Source organism: Lissotriton vulgaris, unplaced genomic scaffold, assembly GCF_964263255.1.
Source record: "Lissotriton vulgaris unplaced genomic scaffold, aLisVul1.2 SCAFFOLD_661, whole genome shotgun sequence".
NCBI classification, from domain to species: domain Eukaryota; kingdom Metazoa; phylum Chordata; class Amphibia; order Caudata; family Salamandridae; genus Lissotriton; species Lissotriton vulgaris.
Window position 1 is genome coordinate 240,409 of NW_028249328.1, and position 22,790 is coordinate 263,198.

The 22,790-nt window shown below is 47.2% G+C and overlaps 1 protein-coding gene across 1 annotated transcript in view; it reads left to right on the forward strand.

The window, feature by feature from the left end:
* HSD17B12 (hydroxysteroid 17-beta dehydrogenase 12) overlaps window positions 1-22,790 on the forward strand; it is a 361,745-nt gene that overhangs the window by 86,756 nt on the left and 252,199 nt on the right. The window contains exon 2 of the mRNA XM_086950325.1: window positions 19,303-19,349. Within this exon, the coding sequence (XP_086806451.1) occupies window positions 19,303-19,349 (47 nt within the window). The remainder of the gene's footprint in view (window positions 1-19,302; window positions 19,350-22,790) is intronic.

A 22,790-nucleotide genomic window follows, 5' to 3' on the forward strand; every position in this document is an offset into this window, starting at 1 on the left:
CCCAAGTCAGCACAGGATGAGCCCAAGTCAGCACAGGATGAGCCCAAGTCAGCACAGGATGAGCCCAAGTCAGCACAGGCGATGAGCATAATTCAGCACACGCGATGAGCACAATTCAACTCGGCACACGATGATCACAAATTAACACACGATGAGCACAAAAATCAACACACGATGAGCACAAAAATCAACACGCGATGAGCACAATTCAACACGCGATGAGCACAATTCAACACGCGATGAGCACAATTCAACACGCGATGAGCACAATTCAACTCAGCACACGATGAGCATAATTTAGCACACGTTGATCACAATTTAGCACACGTTGATCACACTTTAGCACACGTTGATCACACTTTAGCACACGTCAATCACAATTCAGCACACGAATAGCACAATTCACCACACGCTGAGCACAATTCAGCACACGCTGAGCACAATTCACCACACGCTGAGCACAATTCAGCACACGCTGAGCACAATTCAGCACACGCTGAGCACAATTCAGCACACGCTGAGCACAATTCAGCACACGAGCACATTTCTGCACACGAGCACAATTCTGCACACGATGAGCACAATTCTGCACACGATGAGCACAATTCTGCACACGAGCACATTTCTGCACACGATGAGCACAATTCTGCACACGATGAGCACAATTCTGCACGCGACGAGCACAGTTCAGCACACGACGAGCACAATTCAGCACACGACTAGCATAATTCAGCACACGACGAGTATAATTCAGCACACGACGAGCATAATTCAGCACACGACGAGCATAATTCAGCACACGATGAGCATAATTCTGCACACGGCCAGCAAAATTTAGCACACGACGAGCACAGTTCAGCAGACGACGAGCACAGTTCAGCAGACGACGAGCACAGTTCAGCAGACGACGAGCACAGTTCAGCAGACGACAAGCACAATTTAGCACACGACGAGCACAATTTAGCACACGACGAGCACAGTTCAGCACGCGACGAGCACAGTTCAGCACGCGACGAGCACAGTTCAGCACGCGACGAGCACAGTTCAGCACGCGATGAGCACAATTCAGCACGCGATGAGCACAATTTAGCACACAACGAACACAATTTGCCTGTTACGTAATGCAAGTCGTCAGATTAATCTGATGACCTTGTCACCTGGACTTTAGGCAGCAGTGAGGACACATTTCCACTTTGCTTATTTTTGTGGGTGGAGGAGTGAGTATACCTCCCTGGTTATCGCTACATGATTCAATCACTGCAGATAATCTAGCTGCGGTGGGTTGGTGCACGTATGAGGTCACAACCTGGATGTGTGCACGTGCCCTCATTGAGTAGTGAGTTTGTTAGTTTCCTCATTAAGTAGGAATGAGATCATTCAGCGTGAGATGAGTGAATGCCGCTTGCTGAATGTACAAGGATATTAATATTGCTACTGAGGTGGACTGAAGCTAAGATTTATTTGTGATTTATTTATCTTTTACAGAGCTCGGCTCTTATTCAAAGGGTTGGACGTGCGCTTAGCAAATTACTGAGTTCAAGAATGGGTGAGAAGGGAGATACAGTTTAAAGCCAATTTCACTGAAGTAAATATACAATATGGGCACCACCTCTTTCTGTAGAAGTCAATATGTCAGATGGTGTATGTGAAGCAATGTCCGATATCACCCAGGGCCAATGATCTGTTTTAAACAAAAAGGCCCTGCCCCCTAAGTACGCCTTGAATTTTCTGCACCCTACATGCACACCACCATCTCCTTTTCTATAAATGGGATACTTAAGCTCACTCTACTGGCCAGAGTGTTATTGTTGCAAAGCCCACTATACATTGTCAACTGCTTCCAGTGGAGAAAATAATCATATTCAAGGCTATGACAATGGCCTATCGGACTCTGAACAGAAACTGCCCGAAGTATCTGAAGGAAAGACTATGCCCCTATAATTAAAACCGGGTGTTGCGCTCAAACACTCTCAACTGGCTGCAGACCCCACGCTTTGAGAAATCCCGGCTAGGTGGGAAAGCATTCACGGTTAGAACGGCCGCTCTCTTCTCACTCTCGCTCTTACTCCTTCTGTACCTCTGTCACTCTCTACTTTCCTATCCTCATCTCTAGCCTTTTTATGAGTGCTCTGTACTATACATAACATGCCCCATGTCATAAATAAGTTTCCCTGCAACTTCGAGGAAAATATGCTGTCCATAGGACCGGCTTCAATCAAGTTTGATCCTCTGGGACCGTTACGAAGGATTGCACAACTCCAGCATCTTGCCCGATCACGGATCTGGCAAGTACAACTTGCATGAATGCATGTTTGCTGTTTCCTTGAGGTATTGGCCACTGAGGCCAAGTACTACTTGCATGTTTACTGTCTTCTTGAGGACTTGGTCACTAAGGCCTACTGCATTCCAAGGTTATACACTCACTAACTTGTGTCCCTTCGCATCGATCAGATTTTAATGTACCATCTGAACCACCGCTTGCTGTCTTCTAGTAATGGCCTCATGGCTGACGTGATGTACACACAATACTTTGCCCTGTCTTTTATGCATTTTGTTTTTGTAAGGAAAATCAAATACATTTCTTTGAACAAAAAGAACGGCCGCTCTGTGGAACGCCTTACCAGTTTCCTTACGAAATGTCAAGCCAGAATCTTGCTTTGAAAAAACCTTGAAGACGAGTCTTTTCAGTGCAGCTGCAATCCAGACTCGATAAGCGTATTACTCCTTTTGACGCACTGTCACCTATTGTTTCCAGCGCCGGGACACCCCTGTGTTGGGGGTAGCTGTCGCGCTTAATAAATCTCAGTATTATTATTATTATTATTATTATTATTATTATGCTTCGCCTCGAATATCGTCCCAAAAATAGCATATCAAATGCATTTCCCTTAAATGCTGTTGTAGTGAGGCCCAGATGTAGCAACAACTTGCTGGCCCAAAACCCTTGAACTTGTCACTCCACTATTGTGATAGGAGCTCCCTAATTCACTAATAATTGTATGTGTCTTTAATCAGTCTTTACATTAATGTCAAGATCTACATTACACCCTTCCCCGCCTCCCCAAAAAAGTACAAGTTTTGCATTGTCAGACAATAGCTGTGCATTTGATTGTGTTAAAGGTGTGTGAGCCACACATCCATCACACATTACTTTCAGCAGTTGTTTAGCCGATTGTCTAGATTTGAGTTGTTTGTATTTGGTTTAATTAGTAACTGTCCAAGACACAGCCATTAATGCAAAATATACTTCTATTGGTTTCGCGTCAAGTTCCAAATTCTCAATACCTTTGAAAATGTAAACCGCTTTGTGTAGGTTCGGATTGTTGTTTGCAAGCAGCTTGCAAGTAGCAGTTTATTGGTCACAAATAAGTTGTTAGATGAAATTCACGAATTCACAGTTTGCTCCTAGTACCTTTTTATGCAGTTACATATGTACCCATAGATTTATTCTGGAAAGAAGCTCAGATCTATACACTTTTTTGAACATGTAAATTACTTTTCCATCTGTTTTCCCTGCTGTTTCAAACTTGTCAGGATTGTTACCTTCTGCTGGTGTGTATTATGGAAAGCAATCAAATGAATTTTAGCCATCTACACCTAAAGAGCAAAATAATGGTATTCTTTTTCTATGGCAGTGGTTCTTTAGCTGTGGTCTGGGGACTCCTGGATGTCTGCGACTCCTTAGAAAATTTAATAATACCAAATTAATAAAGTATATATAAATAAAAATTCACAGTGTAAAATTGAACATTTTAAAAAGTTCAGTAAATGTAAAGGAATTTAAAATCGGAGGCAAAAATTTGAGTTGGTATCCTCAGATTGGTTTGTGTGAGCTGTGCTAGTGCACCACACCTAATTTAGTGTGGATGATTGGTATCCTCAATTTAAAATAAAAAAAACTTAACTTCCTGTTAGAATTGCCGTCTTTAGCGTTGTTTCCCCTGACTTTTTGCCTCTACTTCCTGTATTTTGAATGCTGCGCTGGATTTCTTTTTTGCTGGCTTAGATGCTGACGCTTGCCAGATTTCCACACATCGTACCTGTGCGGCAAGTTTTTGCAACGCATCACCAGCAGACCTGAACTATCTTGGAATCGACGCATCACCCCCCCCCCCCCCCCGCCCCCCCTCCACCCCCCTACAGACCGGAGTCAACGCATCACTTCTCCTGCGAGCAGCAGAACTGTTGCATCGCCTCCCAATGGTCTCAGGAACTGACGCATCTCTTTGTTTTTCAACACTTTCCATCTCTGCGGCTGTCTGACCTTGTGAATTTTGTCGCAACTACAGGCACTTTTGAGAGAAATCATGCATCCATAGTTTTCTATGGGCCAAGTTGTTTGAAACCTTTTTAAAGTCATTTTCTTATTACATGTATGTTGGATTTTTGTCGTTTTGGTCTTGTTGAGTTTAGATAAAGATACTTTTTTGTCTAAACTGGTGTGGTGTCCATTTGTGGTGTTATCACTGTATTACTGTGCCTTTTGAGTACAAATACGCCACACGTTGTCTTTAAGATAAGTCTGTCTGCTCGTGCCAAGCTACCCAGGGGGTGAGCAGGGGTTATCTAAAGTATGTATACCCCATTCTGCAAATGTCCCTATTTGGACAAAGGTACCTATCTCTGCCAACTAGAGTCCCCCATTTCTAACACTTCCCATGAAATTTTCTTTTAAATATATATTTTTTGTGTATTAAATAAAATGTCATTTTTTGTATTTATTTGTTGAATGCTTCTTTCTGTAATTTTGTCTATTGTTTTGGAGTTCAAATCATAAAAATTGCTTAGGCCAGGGAGCCTAGATTCCAATGATGACTCAACGTATGTCCCTGGATTCAAATAATCATTCAGTGGGGACGCCCAGGTGCCTGTTGAGTAAGTGGATGTCCACAGAAGTCAAAAGGTTAAGAACCACTTCTGTAAGGACTATATCTCTGCACATCAATCGCCCGGTGGTATTCTTTAAATTACATGAATCAACACCTCCATCCGTTGATGAATCAAGGGTGGTATTGGTATCCTAAACTAGTCTATCCCTTTCTCTAGATGTATTGTTATGTGATGATCTTTTGTGAGGATCCCTGGATCTGCTTCCTTCCACCTTTACAGCTCATACATGAGGGTTGGGTCTTGCCAGTTGTAGTGGACTGGTGTCTTAAGGAATGTTGAGCATGTCTTAGCTTTTAGAATGATTGATAGGAATGCAATGATGTACTTGGAGTGTGTGTTCCCGTGGATTTGATCAGCTGTTGGTGATCGTAATCCGAGGAACACACTGCTCCGCACCGTGGCTTTAGAAACCTATGAAACTGAATAAAGAAGAATACGCTCATTCTACCTTCAACTTCGTGGAGTCTCTTCTTTTAACATTTGGCGACAAGGATGGGAGTTTCTTTTTCCACCTGCAAGTTTCTTGCTGGAACCCGCTGAAGGCCACTCGTCATCCTGTAAGCAGTAGTCTTTGGTGCTATCTTTGGGCTGGAACCGGACTTTGGTCGTTCATTGTAAAGACTGGTAGGACCTATTATTGACTTTCAATTGAAGTCTTTGACCTAGGGGTCCTTGGCGGCTCGAGCGGTGGCTCGCGCTGAGGCTAACGGCCGGGAGCAGTGTTTGCGTGAGCTGTGTTTGCGTTCCTGTGATGTCACAGTATCGCGTTGGCGCAAAGGGTCCTGGAAAGGGTCCGGGAAAGCATGCTGACGCTGGTTACGTGACGGAGCGGCCATTTTAAGTAAGGAAGGTGGCTGCAGTTTCCTTGACAGCGCGCTGCGTGTCTAACTCCGATTTCTTAACGCTGGGATGTCTGATGTCTTCACAGCTAGATGTGTGTGTATCGCAGTGATACACACACCTGTTTTAGGTGAATTGGAGGTACAATTCGGAGATTTTGGCTCTATTTTTTTTTCTTTTTTTGAGTTAATTTTTGATTTCTTTTCATTTTAGCAATTTGAGTCAAGGATTCTTCGTGGAACTTTTGAAAGCTTTGTTTAGTATAAATCTATAACAAGGTATTTGGGATCACAAAGTTTCAATTTATCTGAAAGACTGTGTCAAGGTCCTGTTTCAATATAATATCATATTACATTTAGCTGCAGTTTTTGGGCAATTTGAAGATGGCTTCAAACCAACAACAACTTAGTCAACTTACGCAACCTCCTCCATTTTTGGCAAAGCCGAGTAAGCCCAACCTGATATGGTCTGAGTGGTTTGGGCTTTTCGAAAACCATATAGTAGCCATTGATGCAACAGAATATTCTCCTGAAAGGAAATATGCTCTTCTTTTTGTCAGTTTGTGTTTGGCTGCTCGGCATATTTTACAGAGTTTACCTCCTATTCCACTCCGACCTGGTCACTCTGGTTCTGGGGATAGACGTTGGAATGTCTATTTGGCGGCTATAGAGAGACTTAAAAAACTGTTTTCTGAAACACCTAACATTATGTTGGAGCGACATAAGTTTTATAAACGGAAACAAAAAGAAGAGGTGAAAGTGGAGGAGTATATTTCTGCATTGAGTGTTGGCTATACCTTGTGAATTTGGTCCAACAGTGGATGATATGATTAGGGACCAATTTGATTTTAATTGCTTTTCACATAAAATTCAAGAAAGGATTTTAAGTTGTAAAAATTCTCCTCTGTCGGAGGTAGTTGACTTGGCTCTCTGCATTGAAAGGTCCACTATTTCTACTAAAACTTTACAAGCTAGTGCTGCCAAAGTTAATATAGTTTATCAGCAAGAGGATTCTGCTGATGATGGGGTTCTAGCTATTGGTGGAAAAGGTGTCGAAAAAAAAACTTGCTACACCATCAGTATCAGTTCAAAGAAAGCCTCTAATTTTTTGCTTCAGATGTGGATCAAAAATTCACATTGGTAATTTTCCAAATTGTCCCGCTTTGAATAAGCGGTGTTCGAATTGCAAAAGGTTTGGCCACTTTCAAAAGTTTTGTAAAGCACAAAAAAGAGTGGTACAGATTAGCAATGTGAGCAGCAGTTTGGAATCCTGTTCGGAAGATTTTGACAATTTGCTGATTACTCTGGATTATAAGGAAGATCTTTTGGAGATTAAGGGTCCCTTTTGTGAGGCGTTGATTGATGGAGTTCAGACAACAGTGATGAAAGATTTGGGTTCTCCGATGACAATTTTACGTGACTCTTATTTTTATGGCAATTGGGGTAAGGATGTACAATTCGCTCCCCCTGATTTTAATCCAAAGGCATTTGGAGAAAAGGACATTGACATGTTGGGGTTCTTTTTGTCAAAGGTTGAAATTCTTGGTCAATGTATTATGATAAAAGTTTATGTTGCAATTAAGGGGAAAAATATAGTGGGGTGGAAGGTCTGTATTTGGTACCAGGGGATGAAAATCCCATTAAGGTGAGGAGTATGGAGGTCATGAGTGTGGAAAGTTTGGAAATTGACTGTAAGCACTTGCTTGAAGATTTTAAGGAAGTTTTTAAATATCAAGTAGGGTGCATAAAGAATTTGTCATAAAAAGAGATTGGTTCCGGACGCACAACCGGTCATTCATAAGGTACGACCTGTACCGTTGAGTGCTAGAGAGGAATTAAAGAAAATGTTAAATGACCTTTGTGATCAAAAAATAATACAGCCAACTGAGTCTTCCCAATGGGTCACCCCTATTGTTGTGGCGAGGAAAAAATCAGGAGAGATTAGGCTCTGTGCAGATTTGAGGGAATTGAACAGAAATATTGCAGTGGATTGCCATCTCCTTCCTAAGATCTACAAACTTTTGGCTAATTTGGGGGGCGCTAGGTGGTTCTCCCTTATTGACTTAAAGTACGCCTACCACCAGATTCCTTTGAGTGAGGAGTCTCAGGAACTTACTACGTTTGTTACAACTTTTGGTGCGTATAAGTTCCTGAGACTCCCTTTCGGGCTGGCCTCAGCAGCAAGTATTTTTCAGAGGTTGATGGACTCTATGTTCAAGGGAGTGGTGGGGGTCCAAACTTGGACAATATCCTGGTCTTTACAAAGAACCGTGATGAGCATTTGACTCTCTTAAAAAAAGTTCTGGGCACTTTGGAAGGTAATGGAATGACGATCAGGGCTGACAAATGTAAGTTCGGTGTGAATGAACTTGATTACTTGGGGCATAAGATTTCTAAAGGCATTAGTCCAAAGTTTTCAGTAATTAGAGCTCTAAAAGATGCTGCTCCACCTACTGACAAAGATACTTTACGCTCTTTCCTTGGGCTAGCTGAATACTATGCTAGGTTTGTGTGCAATTAAGCTCAGATGGTTGAACCTCTTCGCTGTCTGATAAAGAAGGGTCAAAAGTTTATCTGGTTGGAGGACTTGAACAAGGTTTTTGAGAGAGTAAAAGATCTAGTCATTTCTGCAAAAGCGCTACATGCTTTCCGTGATGATTGTCCTTCATTGATCACTGTGGATGCTAGTTTGAATGGGCTAGGTGCAGTTCTTAGTCAAAATGTAAAGGGACATGAACAAACTGTGGCTTTCGCCTCAGCAGCACTTAAGCCTTTTGAAAGAAATTACAGTACGATCGAACGGGAGATGCTAGCCTGTGTGTGCGCAGTTCAGAAATTTAAAATGTATATCTGGGGAAGGAAATTTCAGATTTTGACCGATCATAAGCCTCTTGCTTTCATTTTTAACAGAGTTTCAAATACTAATTATATGTCTGCTAGGTGAACTAGGTTGGTTTCCAAGCTGTAGGAGTTCAATTTTGACATTAAGCATATTCAGGGAAATAAGAATTTTCGTGCAGATTGTCGGTCCAAAATGCTGATGGATAAGGATGATGAGGAGCATTTTGAGGAGGATGATGTAGAATGTGTGGCGATGTTGGATGCAGTTGAAGGTTGTGGTTCCCTTATTTCTGAAGAGGACTGGAGAAAAGCTTCTCTGGAAGATTTAGTTCTTTTCTAGAGTTTTGAACTACTGTAAAAATGGTTGGCCAGAGGTGAGAGATCTTTCTGGGGATTTAAAGAATTTCGTTTTGGTTGCGGATGAGCTTTCCGTATGTGCCTGGTGTGTTGACTGTGGGTACTGCGTGAATGCTTCACATGTCCTCCGTAGTTTGGCCTGCATGCTTGGTTCCATGCTACCCCCTTGGAGATTTGGGTAACCCACATTTCTTACAGTGGCGGTCTCTGATACCTTTTTCTTCCCTTCCAGTCGTGCTTTACTTCTGTTGGCTTCTAGAGTCTACAGAAGGGCACATCTCTGGCACCGGGGGCATGACGTAACCCCGTTACACTGACACAGTGGAATGCTAAACCCACGTTAGCTGCTTGGAGTTGGATATCTGTGGTGAACTTTGATAATACATTACATGGAATCGTACTCCGTTCAAAGATGCACATTGCGGGTTCCTCTGTATCTCTGGCCTCTACCGGAGATCACAGTCTCACAGTGGGTTTTTGGAATTAATGACCTGTGTTTTCCTTAAGGTCCTTTAAAAGTTATTTTCTTCTGCCATTTCAAGCACAGTAATGTGCAAGTTCGACCACTTGTGGACGTATTCAGACGTCTTGTTTGAAGGGCAATGTGTCACATCTTTCTTTCCAGTCTCCAGGATGTTTAATAGTTTTGTTTGAGCTTCTCTCTTGGAATTACCAAAGAGTAATGTAAACATAATAGGCCTCGGCGGCGAACTCCGCTCTGTTCGTGGAGTTTTTTTTCTCGCCCACCAATATTAAGTTGGTGAGCACGTGCGATAAAGTCAGACGCTCGACCACCTTGCAGCGAGATTTCTCAACGTGGGCGGCCGTTGATGGTCTCGACCACTCGGGTTGAGAAACAATCCATTTGCGTTGAGAAAGCTGCTTCTCGAGGAGGAAATCGAATCGAATGGCAGAAAGAAGAAGGCCCTCTTTTGCTACGCATGGTGCTGTTCACGCTGATTTTCTAGCGTGGGACAAGCACCCGGCGCTAAAAATAAATGCAATGTCCCATGAACGGACATTGGTCAATCCTTGTCCATTAGCCCTTGCCAATGCTATCTGCAGCACAAACATTTGGCTTGCATATCTTCTGAAAAAGAAAAGACAACCCTCTTCACTGTGATCCCTTTGGCAGGAAGAGCTGTGCGCGTGTTACACCAAGTATCCTCTGAGGGGCCATCTGAACTCTGCGACTGTCTCCAGTCATTGGGGCTCTGACCGTAGTGACCTACATCATTGTTTTTTGAGAAGGCTGGCCTGGAGTTTCTACTCCATCCTTAGGTGGAGAGTCGCATCCTAGTGCAAGAGAGCACGGGACCAGTGCAGACTCCACCCATTCTACTGTAAGCGGATCCCATGATGAGCAGCGGAAGTATCTTCTGGAGTCCAGAATTGTCTACTTTTAAGCTTTGATAGTAAACATAGGATGTTTGGTGGATGCCACGATACAATCAGGAATTTGTGAAGTGTGCTACTAACCCGTGAGGGTCTCAAGGCGCTGGAGGGATAGAGGGCGGGGGAGGGTTTTGTGCAACTTCGTCTCATTCTAAGAGCCAGGTCTTGAGGTTCTTCCTGAATGCTTGCAGAGTGGGGGATCGTCTGTTGCTGAGGGGGTTTTCTTTTCCGGTTTTGGCCGCGATGTAAGAGTAGGCTCTTCATTCCGTTCTGGCTCTGCGGATGCATGGGGTTTCGGTCAGGGTGAGGTCGGCGGCCTCATACAGGTGTTTCATATATTTATATTGGTGATTGTACAGCACAGGCATGCTTTTGACTCGTTGCCCTTTGTTGTTGGATATATATGAAACTTTACATTGAAATAGACTGTCTGTACAGCAATCTGACTTGCCTATAATCTGCATTAACTTGTATGTTGCATGGGCATGTTCTATGGGGTTCAAGGGCCCTAAGATGCTGTTAAATAATTGCTTTGTTTTACTACGTATTAAAAGCCAGTGGCGACCAGTTGTTTTTGCCCTGTTTTGGCATGTCCAGTGTCTTACCACACTGGTTGGGACTCTACCTCAGCCCTGCCTCCCACTCAGGATTCTTAGGCAGAGGACATAGGGTTATGTTTTTGCCATAAAAGATTCCCAGCCTAGTGAATCGATTGTCCGTCAGAATATATGTTTCCGAAGTTGTTTTGGAAGAGCTTGGTGCTTCCATTGCCTCTCTCTGGTGCTAATTGATTGCATGGTGATGTTGAGTTCATGCCATGGGTGTAGCATGGCCCTAGTTCGGTAACCGCTTTCCCCTAAATGTGCTGCATGCTTACCTTACACTACCCTTTTCTTTCTTAGGACCCTTCTTGCCGGCAGCCTTCGCGCCAACAGGTCTGACCATGGTACGGGAGTGTGACTGGTGCCTGAACCTAGGCCTTGGTGTAACACTTGGTTAGTCTTCGTTGCAGACCATCACTGAGAGACTTAACATGTTGCTTTGTCCTTTTCATTTCTCAAAGCCCTGGGCCGATAGAATGTGCTAAAGTCTGGTTGAGGTTCTCATCTTTAGGTCTTCTATTTTAGCTCATGACATCCTTGTGGCCCCATTTATGGTGCACAGAAAATAGTCGAACATCACGTCCATCCTTGGACTGGGTGCTTATTGGACCATTTCTTCGTCTCCCCCGCTTATCCACCCCCACTACCCCAAACAGGTTGGTAAAGGCTGAATCCCCTTAAATTTGCCATTAAACCCTTCAGCAACGCCCTACAATTCTTCATTACCCCATTCTTTTTACGCGCTAATATTTGCGCTTCCAGCTACATAGACATGCCAGAGGTCCTGTAAGGAGTGCTGTAAACTCGAAGAGCGCAAGAGCATCTGCAAGGTGCTTTTTACTTGAGATATATACTGGAGCAGACCTGGTGGTGGTCAGGGCGGCTGGGCTAAGATTCTCAGAGCATCTGCAGGGTGTTCTGTACTTGAGGTATATACTGGGGCAGACCTAGTGGTGGTCAGGGCGGCCTCAAACCCGTCTCCCCTCTCATATTGGAGTTTGTATGATCTGACCTCTACCCTTGGTGCTACTACCCAACCACGGGTGTACCTGATGACATTTCACGTCCCGGACAGACACCGTCCAGTTGTGCCTTGTTTGGGGTCGATCTGCAGCCAGGGTGCTCTCCAGCACCCCCTCACCCTCCCTTAAACTTGATAGTGCAGTGAAATGAAATGAAATGAAAGGAAAATCAATTTTTATAGCGCAACTAAGCCCGATGGGCGTCAAGGCGCATAACCAGTGTGTACTTGTATTGTATAAAGATACTGGGTTGGGTTCATGCAAGGACGCGAGTTCGGCCTAGACTTTAAAAATGGAAACTAGATAACTTGAACTCGTTGTCAGCTCCCGCCCTCTTTCTCTACTCCGGTGTATTGTATTGTATGGTATTGTGCATTTATATAGCGCAGACTGTCACCCCACGGGTACCCTGGTGCTTGAAACATCAGAAGATATTGCGGCTGAGCTGGCCTACCATTACAACGGGAGAACTAGATGTCGCCCCTCGGGAACAACCATGTTTTCACCAGCTTTCTAAAGCCAAATAGTGTGTAGGACTGTCTATTAGGCTGGGGTAGCTCATTCCAGAGTTGCGACGCCACCACTCCAAAGGCTCTGCCCCCCCCCCCGTCCTAGCTCACTTAAAGCCGATGGTCTTTACCAGGTTTTTATTGGAAGAGCATAGCTGCCTTTCCGGATTGTACCAAGAAAATCTTTCCCGTAAAGGGATAGGGCCCATGTTGTGCATCGCATTGTAAACGATGCACAAGGAGTTAAAGCGAATCCTCTCCTTAATGCGCAGCCAATGTAAATCTCTCAAAGCTGCAGTCGTTGAGGTCCTCCGTTGCCTCTTCAGGGCCAGTTTAGCTGCCATAGACTGGACTCTCTGTAATATCTGTACGATGTACTGCGGGGCTCCCAAGTACAGAGCATTACAGTAGTCCAGTCTACTAAGAATGACACTCTGTCATTAGGCAGGAGCGGGAGGATCTGGCGTAGAATTCGCAAAAACACAAAGTCAACAAAATGACGTTATTCATTTTGTTGACTTGGGATTCCATCTGGAGATTACCCTCCAATTGTACCCCCAGGGTACGCACCGTTCTGGCCGGAGTGTCTGTTCTGTGCTCCGGTGTCTGCTCTGTGCACTGGTCCCCCTCGCTGCCGGCCTGTCCCCCCCCCTCGCTGCCGGCCTGTCCCCCCCCCTCGCTGCCGGCCTGTCCCCCCCCTCGCTGCCGGCCTGTCCCCCCCCCTCGCTGCCGGCCTGTCCCCCCTCGCTGCCGGCCTGTCCCCCCTCGCTGCCGGCCTGTCCCCCCCTGTCCCCCCTCGCTGCAGGCCTGTCCCCCCCTCGCTGCAGGCCTGTCCCCCCCCTCGCTGCAGGCCTGTCCCCCCCCTCGCTGCCGGCCTGTCCCCCCCTCGCTGCCGGCCTGTCCCCCCCTCGCTGCAGGCCTGTCCCCCCCTCGCTGCCGGCCTGGTCCCCCCTCGCTGCCGGCCTGGTCCCCCCCCCCCCCCTCGCTGCCGGCCTGTCCCCCCCCCCCTCGCTGCCGGCCTGTCCCCCCCCCCCTCGCTGCCGGCCTGTCCCCCCCCCTCGCTGCAGGCCTGTCCCTCCCTCGCTGCCGGCCTATCCCCCCTCGCTGCCGGCCTGTCCACCCCCCCGCTACAGGCCTGTACCCCCTTCCCTGCAGGCCTGTACCCCCTTCGCTGCAGGCCTGTACCCCCTTCGGCTGCAGGCCTGTCCCCCCTCGCGCTGCAGGCCTGTCCCCTCGCGCTGCCGGCCTGTCCCCCCTCGCGCTGCCGGCCTGTCCCCCCTCGCTGCCAGCCTGTCCCCCCCTCGCTGCAGGCCTGTCCCCTCACGCTGCCGCGCTGCAGGCCTGTCCCCCCTCGCTGCCGGCCTGTCCCCCCGCGCTGCAGGCCCGTCCCCTTAGCTGCAGACCTGTCTCCCTTGCTGCAGGCCTATCGCCCCCCTCCTCGCCCCCCCTTCCTTGCTGGCCTCGACCCACTCGCCGGGTTTGCTGGCAGCTCTGACCTTGGCCGGAGCGGGGTGGTGCCCCGGGACCCATGGCCTCTTGTGGGGGCTGCCGCCCACTCTTTCAGCCTCTAAAGCCCCTTCTCGGTCCCTTGAGTGGGACAGTCGCCCCCGCAGCGCCTCTATCCTGGGCAGGAAGCTTTGCTGTCACATGCATGCAGCAGGTTGAAGCCGTCCGCACGCTCAGGCGCTTTGTTCTTCCACAGACACGAGCTGCATCAGCGGCTCTAAATCCGGCTTCGATCCCTGTTTGTCGAATCCATCGGGGCTACTATTCTTAGCAACAAAGGGGCCAGAAATAGCCCTTTCTTCCCGTGCACCGGGTCCCGGGGGCCCTCGGATGCAGGTCTCTGTCACTCCGTGTTACCCTCGCCCCCGCTTCCCACGCGAGAGGCAGCTGCCACGGCCGCCTGGCACCATTAATCTTTAATCCATCGAGCGTCGGGGGCGCTCAGGTGTACGGCGGGGGGGTCACTGGCAGGAGCAGCCCAGAATAGCCCAGCGCCCGGGGGCACCGGGCACACGCCGCAGCCCTGATGGCAAGAAATAGACAAGAGGGGCTAAAAATAGCGCCCGGCTGCCGCTCTGACTCGCTCGTCTTTGATGCCTCCTTGTGATAAGGTTGATTGGGTCTGGCTAAAAATAGCTGTTCCCTGCGAGTCGAGGGCGAAGTGAAGGAGTATTCTTAGCTGCTGCTCCGGCCGCGGGGGCTCAGAAGCTCTGGGGTCATCTCCCTCCATCCATCCTGCAGCAAGGGTTGCCTGCAGAGGTCTGGCCCGCTTTATTTATTTGTTTAAAACATTTATTGAGCGCACAAATACCCGAAGGTGTCTCGGCGCTATGGATACCCTAACGGTAAAGAGCAATTGTATTGATTGAAAGGCCATGTCTTTATCTGGCTTTCTTCTGCTTGGTACTTGCAGGTCTCTTGAATCCCTTTCTCATCTGTCCTGGCACACACTTTTTCCCTCAAAGTTTTCTGGGCCTGGGAGCTGGGCGCTGCCCACCCTAACCCAGTCCTTCTCTGGACCTTTGTGTATTTCTTTTTTTATACATTTTCCAGTTGTTTCACTAGTTCTACCCCATCCTCCTTGTTGGCCACTCTTGAAACGGTTGGATCTGTGGATTTATCCGCGCCCCACAAGCGGTGTCCTCAGCTCAGTATTAAACCATATTAATTCGCTAACGGGCGGCTAGAGATGGTTGAGGCCAGATCGGTGAACCCTCATCCAACAACGTCAGACTCTTGAATATTCACAGTTTATATTTACATTGTATCTCTCTAAACACTGGTGAATTCTGATTGGCCAACAACCTGGTGGAAAGGAGAACGATGATGCAGACGTTCTTGTCCAACATTAGTTGGCCGCCACGTCTCTCTGAACCTTGACATGGCTACTATTCAGGTGGTTGAAGGATGCGCTCTCGCAGATCTGCACCCGGAAGATATTTCTCTGAAGGTCCTTTTGTCTTCTCAGTCCCGACCACCAGTTACTGACCTGGCTTGGTTTTTTTTGGAAGGGGGTGTTTATCTGTACAGCTACCTCCTTTCATAGGTGAGCTTCCCACACACATGAACAGTCCACGACCATATGGAAGGCCGTTCCTACATACTTTCCTTTGTCCTCTTGCCTCCACTGCCTCCTCTTGGGCCGGCTGTCCACTTTTTGAACCCTACCTCATGTTAGTAACCCTACACCTCTGTTAGTCCTTCTGACACACATGCACAGAACACCTGTTCAGTGCAATCTTTCAACTATACTGATGTTGGCCTCACACAGCATTACAAAATCAGTGGAAGGAACTCCATTTGTAAAGGTGATGTTTCAGCTTACAATGAAACTAAGTTGGCCAGGTGCATTCATCAGGGCAAGAAATAGGTTTCTTTACCTTGCTGTGGTTGAAAGAGTGTATTCCATCCAACGGAGCTCTCGGTCTTAATCCATGGGTACCTTTGTTAAACCACCCATATTACGTTAATCAACTCTCTCAATACCTATGTTTCACTAGTTGTTACTACCGGTTCGCTGTCACTCCTTTGATGGGCTAATCTATTACAGGATGCTGCCATGTAATCTTTGTCTACTCCGCAAACAGTGTTTTCTTCTGTAACACTTATTAATTGGTGTTAGAAAATGAGGTCTCTAGTTGGCAGAGGTAGGTACCTTTGTCCAAATAGGGACACTTGCTTCTAGTCAGGATAAGGGGATACACACTTTAGATAACAACTGCTCACCCCCTGGGTAGCTTGGCACAAGCAGACAGACTTATCTCAAAGGCAATGTGTAAACTATTTGTAACATATGCACCAAAGAACTGTCACTTTTATCCTCATTTGGTAGTAAATTGAAAAAGACACAGCCAATCACAGAGGTTCCATTGGCGATTCTTCAATAAATAATCCAAACTATGCATACGAAAAAATCCGCAACAATGAGAGAGAAGCTCTGAACCTGGTATCTGATGCCTACGCTGACTTATCAGGGTCTGGCGGTGTACAAATCGGATTGAGCCATTTGGATGGTGCTTACGAGAGTGTTTTGAATTATAAGGACAGTTATTGACAAACCTGCTGCCACGTACTCAACTGCGGCTCAATAAGCTCACATTCTGCCGATCGAACATGAGTAAACAACAAGTTGAGTTAGAGTGAAACTTTTACACTCGAAACACTTGTTCTTGAAATTGAAACATATTTTTTACAGTCTTGACAGAAGCCTTGAAAAAGTCCAGGAAGACGAAACGCGCGTCGGCTGCCGTATTTTTGTCTTTAATGGAATAAATCAAAATGACCTGATACGCTGACTGCTTTGGATTACTTATTGCAGAATCGCCAATGGGACCTGTGTGATTGGCTGTCTTTTTTTCAATTTACTACCAAATGAGGATAAAAGTGACAGTTCTTTGGTGTGCTTTGGTGCATATATTGGAAATTTTGGTCTAGACTGCGGCTGTAGATCTAGTGGACTTATACCCTAGGTGGATTGGTATGGTAGCACTATGGGAGCACCCTTATGAATTGACAAGTTGTGAAATGTGTTGCACTTTTACAAAATTACTGACCTATAAATGTGCAGATCTGTAAGCATATCCACCGGTGGTACACTGATAATGTAAAGTATTTGTACTCAAAATACACACCACAAATGGACACCACACCAGTTTAGGAAAAAAAGGTATCTTTATCTGATCTCAACAAGACCAAAAATCCAACATACATGTAATAAGAATAGGACTTAAAAAAAGTTTTAAGCAACTGGGTCCATAGAAAAGTATGGATGAGTGATTTCTCTCAAAGTACCAGTAGTTGCGACAAAATTCACAAGGGCAAACTGCCGCAGAGATGGGAAGCGTCAAACACAGATGCGTCAGCTCCTGACACAATGAGGAGGCGATGCAACAGTTCTGCTGCACGCAGGAGAAGTGATGAGTTGTGTCCGGTCTGTAGGGGGAAGTGATGCGTCCACTCCAAGATGATTCTGTTTCCTGGGGGATGCATTGGGAAAATTTACCGCACAGGTACGATGCATGGAAATCCGGGATGGCGCGGTGATCGATGCAGTGGTATTGAGCGGCGCTGCGGCACTTTCTTCAGCCGTGAACCTTTGATGCGTCGGTGACAGGCGCATTGGGTTCGGGCGCGGCAATGCAAGGAGATTCTTCTCGCACAGTGGTGTTGCATCGGGAAAACGGCTACAAGAAGAGCAATGCGTCAATTTTTATTAGTAGTTGTGTTGCTTTTGAAGCTCCTAACTACTGGCACAACCTCCAGAGGCCCAACACAGTCACAGGCACCTCTTGGCAGACCAGAACTCCCAGCAAGGAAGTTCAGGGGCGCTGGAGGTGAAGTCTTTGTGTCCCTGAAACTTCAGTACAGGAGGAAAGCTCTACTCTCGCCCTTGAAGATCTTCCTCCAGTAGGGGGGACACAACACGCAACTAAGTCCTTGTCCTATCCTTGGCAGAATCAGCTACTGTAGGTCAACCCCTGAAACACAGCAAAGGGGCAGTACATCTCCTCAGTTTCTCCAGCTCTCCTCCTTGGCAAAGGTTCCTCTTGATTCCAGAAGTAGTCTAAAGTTCAGGGGTCTGGGCCCCACTTTTTATACCACAAAATAATTTTTTCTGTTGGAAGAGAAGCTCTTTGTTCAGCCAAAACCAGTTCTGTCCTATCTGGTGCAGCTGCCCGGCAGGAGGTGGAGACAGCATTGTCTACTGCAGATCTGACCCATTCAGGTGTGAAAGAAATCTCTCCCGGGGGCCATATTAACAGTGTTGTTTGAGGCCGAGGGACGCATTGGTGAGGATGGGGTCAGTGGGGGCGCGGGGTCAGTCGGGGCACGGGGTCAGTCGGGGCACGGGGTCAGTCGGGGCCCCCCAGAGAAAGTTTGCGAGTACCCATGATGTAGACATACATGCAAGATGGCTGAAGGCTTGTTGACAGCTGAGCAGGCCTAGGTGCAGTGGTCACACTGGACTCAGAGTTGTGGAAATTCCCGCAGTCACAGGCAGAAGTGGAAACGAGGGTGGTGCGGGGAATGCGAGGGTGGAGGTCAGAGGTCAGACCTTTGACTCCGTTCTCACCTTGGTCAAACAGGTTTTACGTTGATCAGAGGTTCAAACACAGATTTCGGCTACATTTGCTTCCCCCACTTTCAAGACCTGTGTACATGCAGCGTGTACTTCATACTCTGGCTGCGCAGAGTTCTAGAAAGTGTAGCCAAAGGGAGAGAGAAAAGGAATGATAAAGAATCTGCCGAGGTCAGCAAAAGAGACAGTGTAGGCTGGTTGAACAAGACACATGAGGAGCAGTCAAGATAGGGCAGCCTTAGTATTCGGCAACTTCATCACTGGGCATCAACAGGTTCCTTAGAAAACCGTAGCTATTATTGTGTGTATATTTAACAAATATTACACATTAATCACAGTCTGTTGCTATGTTAAAACAAGCGCGCACGTGCCTCGTGTGGCAGCAGGGAGAGCGGAGGGGCCTGTGCCGGTTTCCCTCGCGGGAGCGAGCAGTAACCATTTGTCAGAGCTCGTTCCCGCAAGGGAATCGCCAAACGTGCACGCGTTGCCATTGAAGGCAATGCAAGGCATGCACGTTTTTGGCTGAAAAGACAAATCAATTGCTAAAGGTCTCCTTCCTATGCAGCGCATGCACGCTACGTAGGCGATACCTAACCAGTGCTGCAACCCATGTTGTGGTGCTCTCATAGCTCAGCAAATCAGAACACGATCTGAAGAAACCTGCAGTTAAGTTGTGTGATGCTTAGTGTCTGTCTGATGGGCTTTCGATGATCACAAGGTGAAATAGATAAACTGAAACTCTTTTGTCTTCTTCCCCTGCAGTTGTCACTGGAGCTACAGACGGGATAGGGAAGGCCTATGCACAAGAGGTAAGTGTGGTGGCATAGGAGGCTTCAGCGATGGCTTTATAATGGTGTGTGCAACTCTGTGCATGGGGTTGAAAATTAATTGGAAATGTACTGTTCTATTGCTGTAATGCTGTGCTCCACTAACTGCCCTGAGTGCATGCCTTTACTGCGCGACAGTGTAATGCTGCTCCCTGTCTTACTCGCTGTCTCCTACTGCACTCGCTGTCCGCAGCGCATGCATGTCTTACCTGTGCTGTACTATCCTGAGTGCATGCCTTTACTGCACTGTAGTGTAATGCTGCTTCCTGTCTTACTTGCTGTCTCCCTACTGCACTCGCTGTCCGCGGCGCATGCATGTCTTACCTGTGCTGTACTATCCTGAGTGCATGCCTTTACTGCGCGACAGTGTAATGCTGCTCCCTGTCTTACTCGCTGTCTCCTACTGCACTCGCTGTCCGCGGCGCATGCATGTCTTACCTGTGCTGTACTATCCTGAGTGCATGCCTTTACTGCACTGTAGTGTAATGCTGCTCCCTGTCTTACTTGCTGTCTCCTACTGCACTCGCTGTCCTCGGCGCATGCATGACTTACCTGTGCTGTACTGCCCTGCTGCCTCACTGGACTGAGCAGGCTTCTGTGTTACTTGCGCTCTTCTCCATTGCCGCCTGCCTTTCTTTAAAGATCTTCTGCATTCAGTGTTTTGAGAGTGCTGGTCCCAGTTGTGCTGTGCCTCGACTGTTACTGTCCTGAGCGCGCGCTTGTTTTACGGCGGTTACACTGCACTCACTGTCCTGCTCCTGTCCCTCTGACCCTTGCTGCAATAAGTGGTCTGAGCATGTGCCCGTCCTGTTTGTGCTGTACTGCTCTGCTAGTCTCTGTGATCTGTGTTGGTTCTTTTTCTCTTTTCACGTGATGCCTTCATTGTCCTTTGTGTGCAACTTTCGTTAGTGGTGCGCTTCTTCCAGGTCCTGCACCCAAACTCTTTTGGCCGTGCCCAGCGAGGGCTGCTTTCCTGGCAGTGTGCTTATTTACTAGCTTCCAAGAGATCTGTCAAACAGCACAGAGTAATTATTTAATTACACTTTAACTGTACCCATTTTTCTTAGAAACTTCTATTCGCAGATTCCTCACCTGTTGAATATTCCCTCAGCATCTGACTGGGTCCTTTACATTTTGGCAGTACTTTGTCGTGCTGTCGAGTGGCACTCTGCGTCCCCGCCTTGACTTGGTTCATCGCCAGAAATGGTGTGCAGAACCTATATAGGCCCCACCCCTGCGTGCTGACATCAGTTACTTTCTTTCCTCACCTTTAGATCTGAAGGTCTGTTAATGTCGCTCAGAGACACTTATTTAAACAAAAAATGTTTTCCAGTCTGTAAAGGATGTAACCCCTAAAACTGAGCGGTTTAGAGATGGGGACAGTCGAAAGCAATGTCTCTGCTGGATCCCCACCAGGTATGTCTATGATGTCTGGGGTCGAGCCTTGACTCCGAGGCCTGCAGCGACTGCACGTCAATGAACCTGAAAGTCATCCCGGACCAAGAGTTGAAGCTTTATATGACCAAGCATAACCACTCCCCCCAGCACGGCTCCAGGTCATGGTCACATTGAAAGTAGATTGACAGAGTCGACAGCCGGAGTCTAGAGGCTGGGTTTGTAGTGTCCAAAATACTCGGGTAAATCAAAGAGGAGGCACAAAAAATTGAAGCAGGATTATGCTCACTTACCTCACTCTTGTTCACCTAAACAGGTGTGGGTGCGGTGCTCCAACACTCAAGTTCGCTTCTGAACTATCTGGTTTTTGAACAATGCACGCACCTGTTTCTGGCACAAACAGTTACTGGAGCCGGCAGCCATGGCATATCAGAACGAAGAGTTCTACGCAGCCATGCTTCTGAAATCCCTATCTGCTTCCTCTGGCATACCTTTGGGTCACAAGGCATCTAGAGACCCTCCATCTGGAGTGCTGTCAGGGGATGTGCGCCCTTGGCGCCAGTTGGGCCATCTTAGCTCATCTTGCCTCCGGTCCTCACTCCGCTGCGGAGATCAGGAGCCACGCTGGCCCAGGGCACTTCGACACTGATGCCGGATCCATCTATGTGGAAGGAGAAGGTGGTTCTTATAGTTTGCTCTGACTCTGAATCGGAGTTAATCATACCTGTACTAAATTCCCTGTCCATTTCAGTTGAACCCCCAACTTGAATTGCTGCCTCTGCAAGGAAAAACACACATTGTATTCCCTTATTGGCACAGTCTTAGATAACAAGTACAGGAGGCTAGTGGTCTCGATACCTACCCAGAAACGGGCTTACTCTCACACCCTGGCCCAGCCACAGAGGAATCTGCTTTCCCCCCATAATTCATGGGGCGACCAAAGTACTTGACCTCTGGCTCCACATAGTGGAGGTCAACATCAGTGTATTGACCGAAGTCCTCCAACTAGGATAAACATCTACCTTTAACACTGTGATCATTAAATACCAGCTGCCTGGTGGGATGCTGCTCCCATGCCCTTTGGGACACCGTGGCACGATTCCTCCGAGGTGTGTCTGTGGATCTCCTACCAGTCCTTGCTCAGGCGATTCACGATAGTAGTGATGTCATAGCCACTAGTGTTGCCTTTCATCAATAGGCGATTGACTGGGTTCTCAGGTGAAGTCCAGTCCTCCCTGATGGACATGCCCTGCGAATTGATTCGCATATTTGGGGTGAAGGGCTACTGTACTGGAAGATTTAGTAGAGCTGTACCATATCTCCAGCCTCAACAAGGAACCCAGCAATTGCGTGGTCGAGGCCATGGTGCCCACTGCCCCAGTGGCCAAGATCATCAACCCACTCCGTCCCCCCACCCACACACTGTCTGCCAGCACCACCTGTCAAACCTCTGCTGTGTTCCTATAGAGGAGCACCATCACCCGGTGGGAGGCAGAATCTACAGATTCGTCCCACGTTGGCAGGACTAAGATCAAACGGGTGGCTACTCGCAGTAGAAACACCTTAACCACCCTATCTTCCGCTGCACCCTCCATAACCTCCAGCGACTGACTGAGACCCATTTCTTGATTTTCCAGCAGGATGTGCAAGATATTTTGGCCAAAACGGTTATCGAGAGGGTGCTTGTGCTCGAAGTAGGATGTGCTTGTTATTTCTGCTATTTTGTGGGAAAGATGGACAGTGGTAAATGTGCAGTGCTAAGGGATATGTCAGAAACTTTTGACACAATCTATCACAGCATCCTTCTTCAACGGCTGCTTGACATTGGTATTGGTGGTCTGTGTGGAGGCGGCTCCAGTCTTTCTTGGAAAATAAGAGGCAGGTGATCACCATTGGACATTTTTAAATCAAAGGAATAGGTGCTCAAATATGAAGTTTTGCTGTGCTTGTCCCGAAGTCTAATCTTATTTAATGTATATATGACCCTCCCCACTAATCACTCCTATCAAATCTTTTGGGATCTCCGTT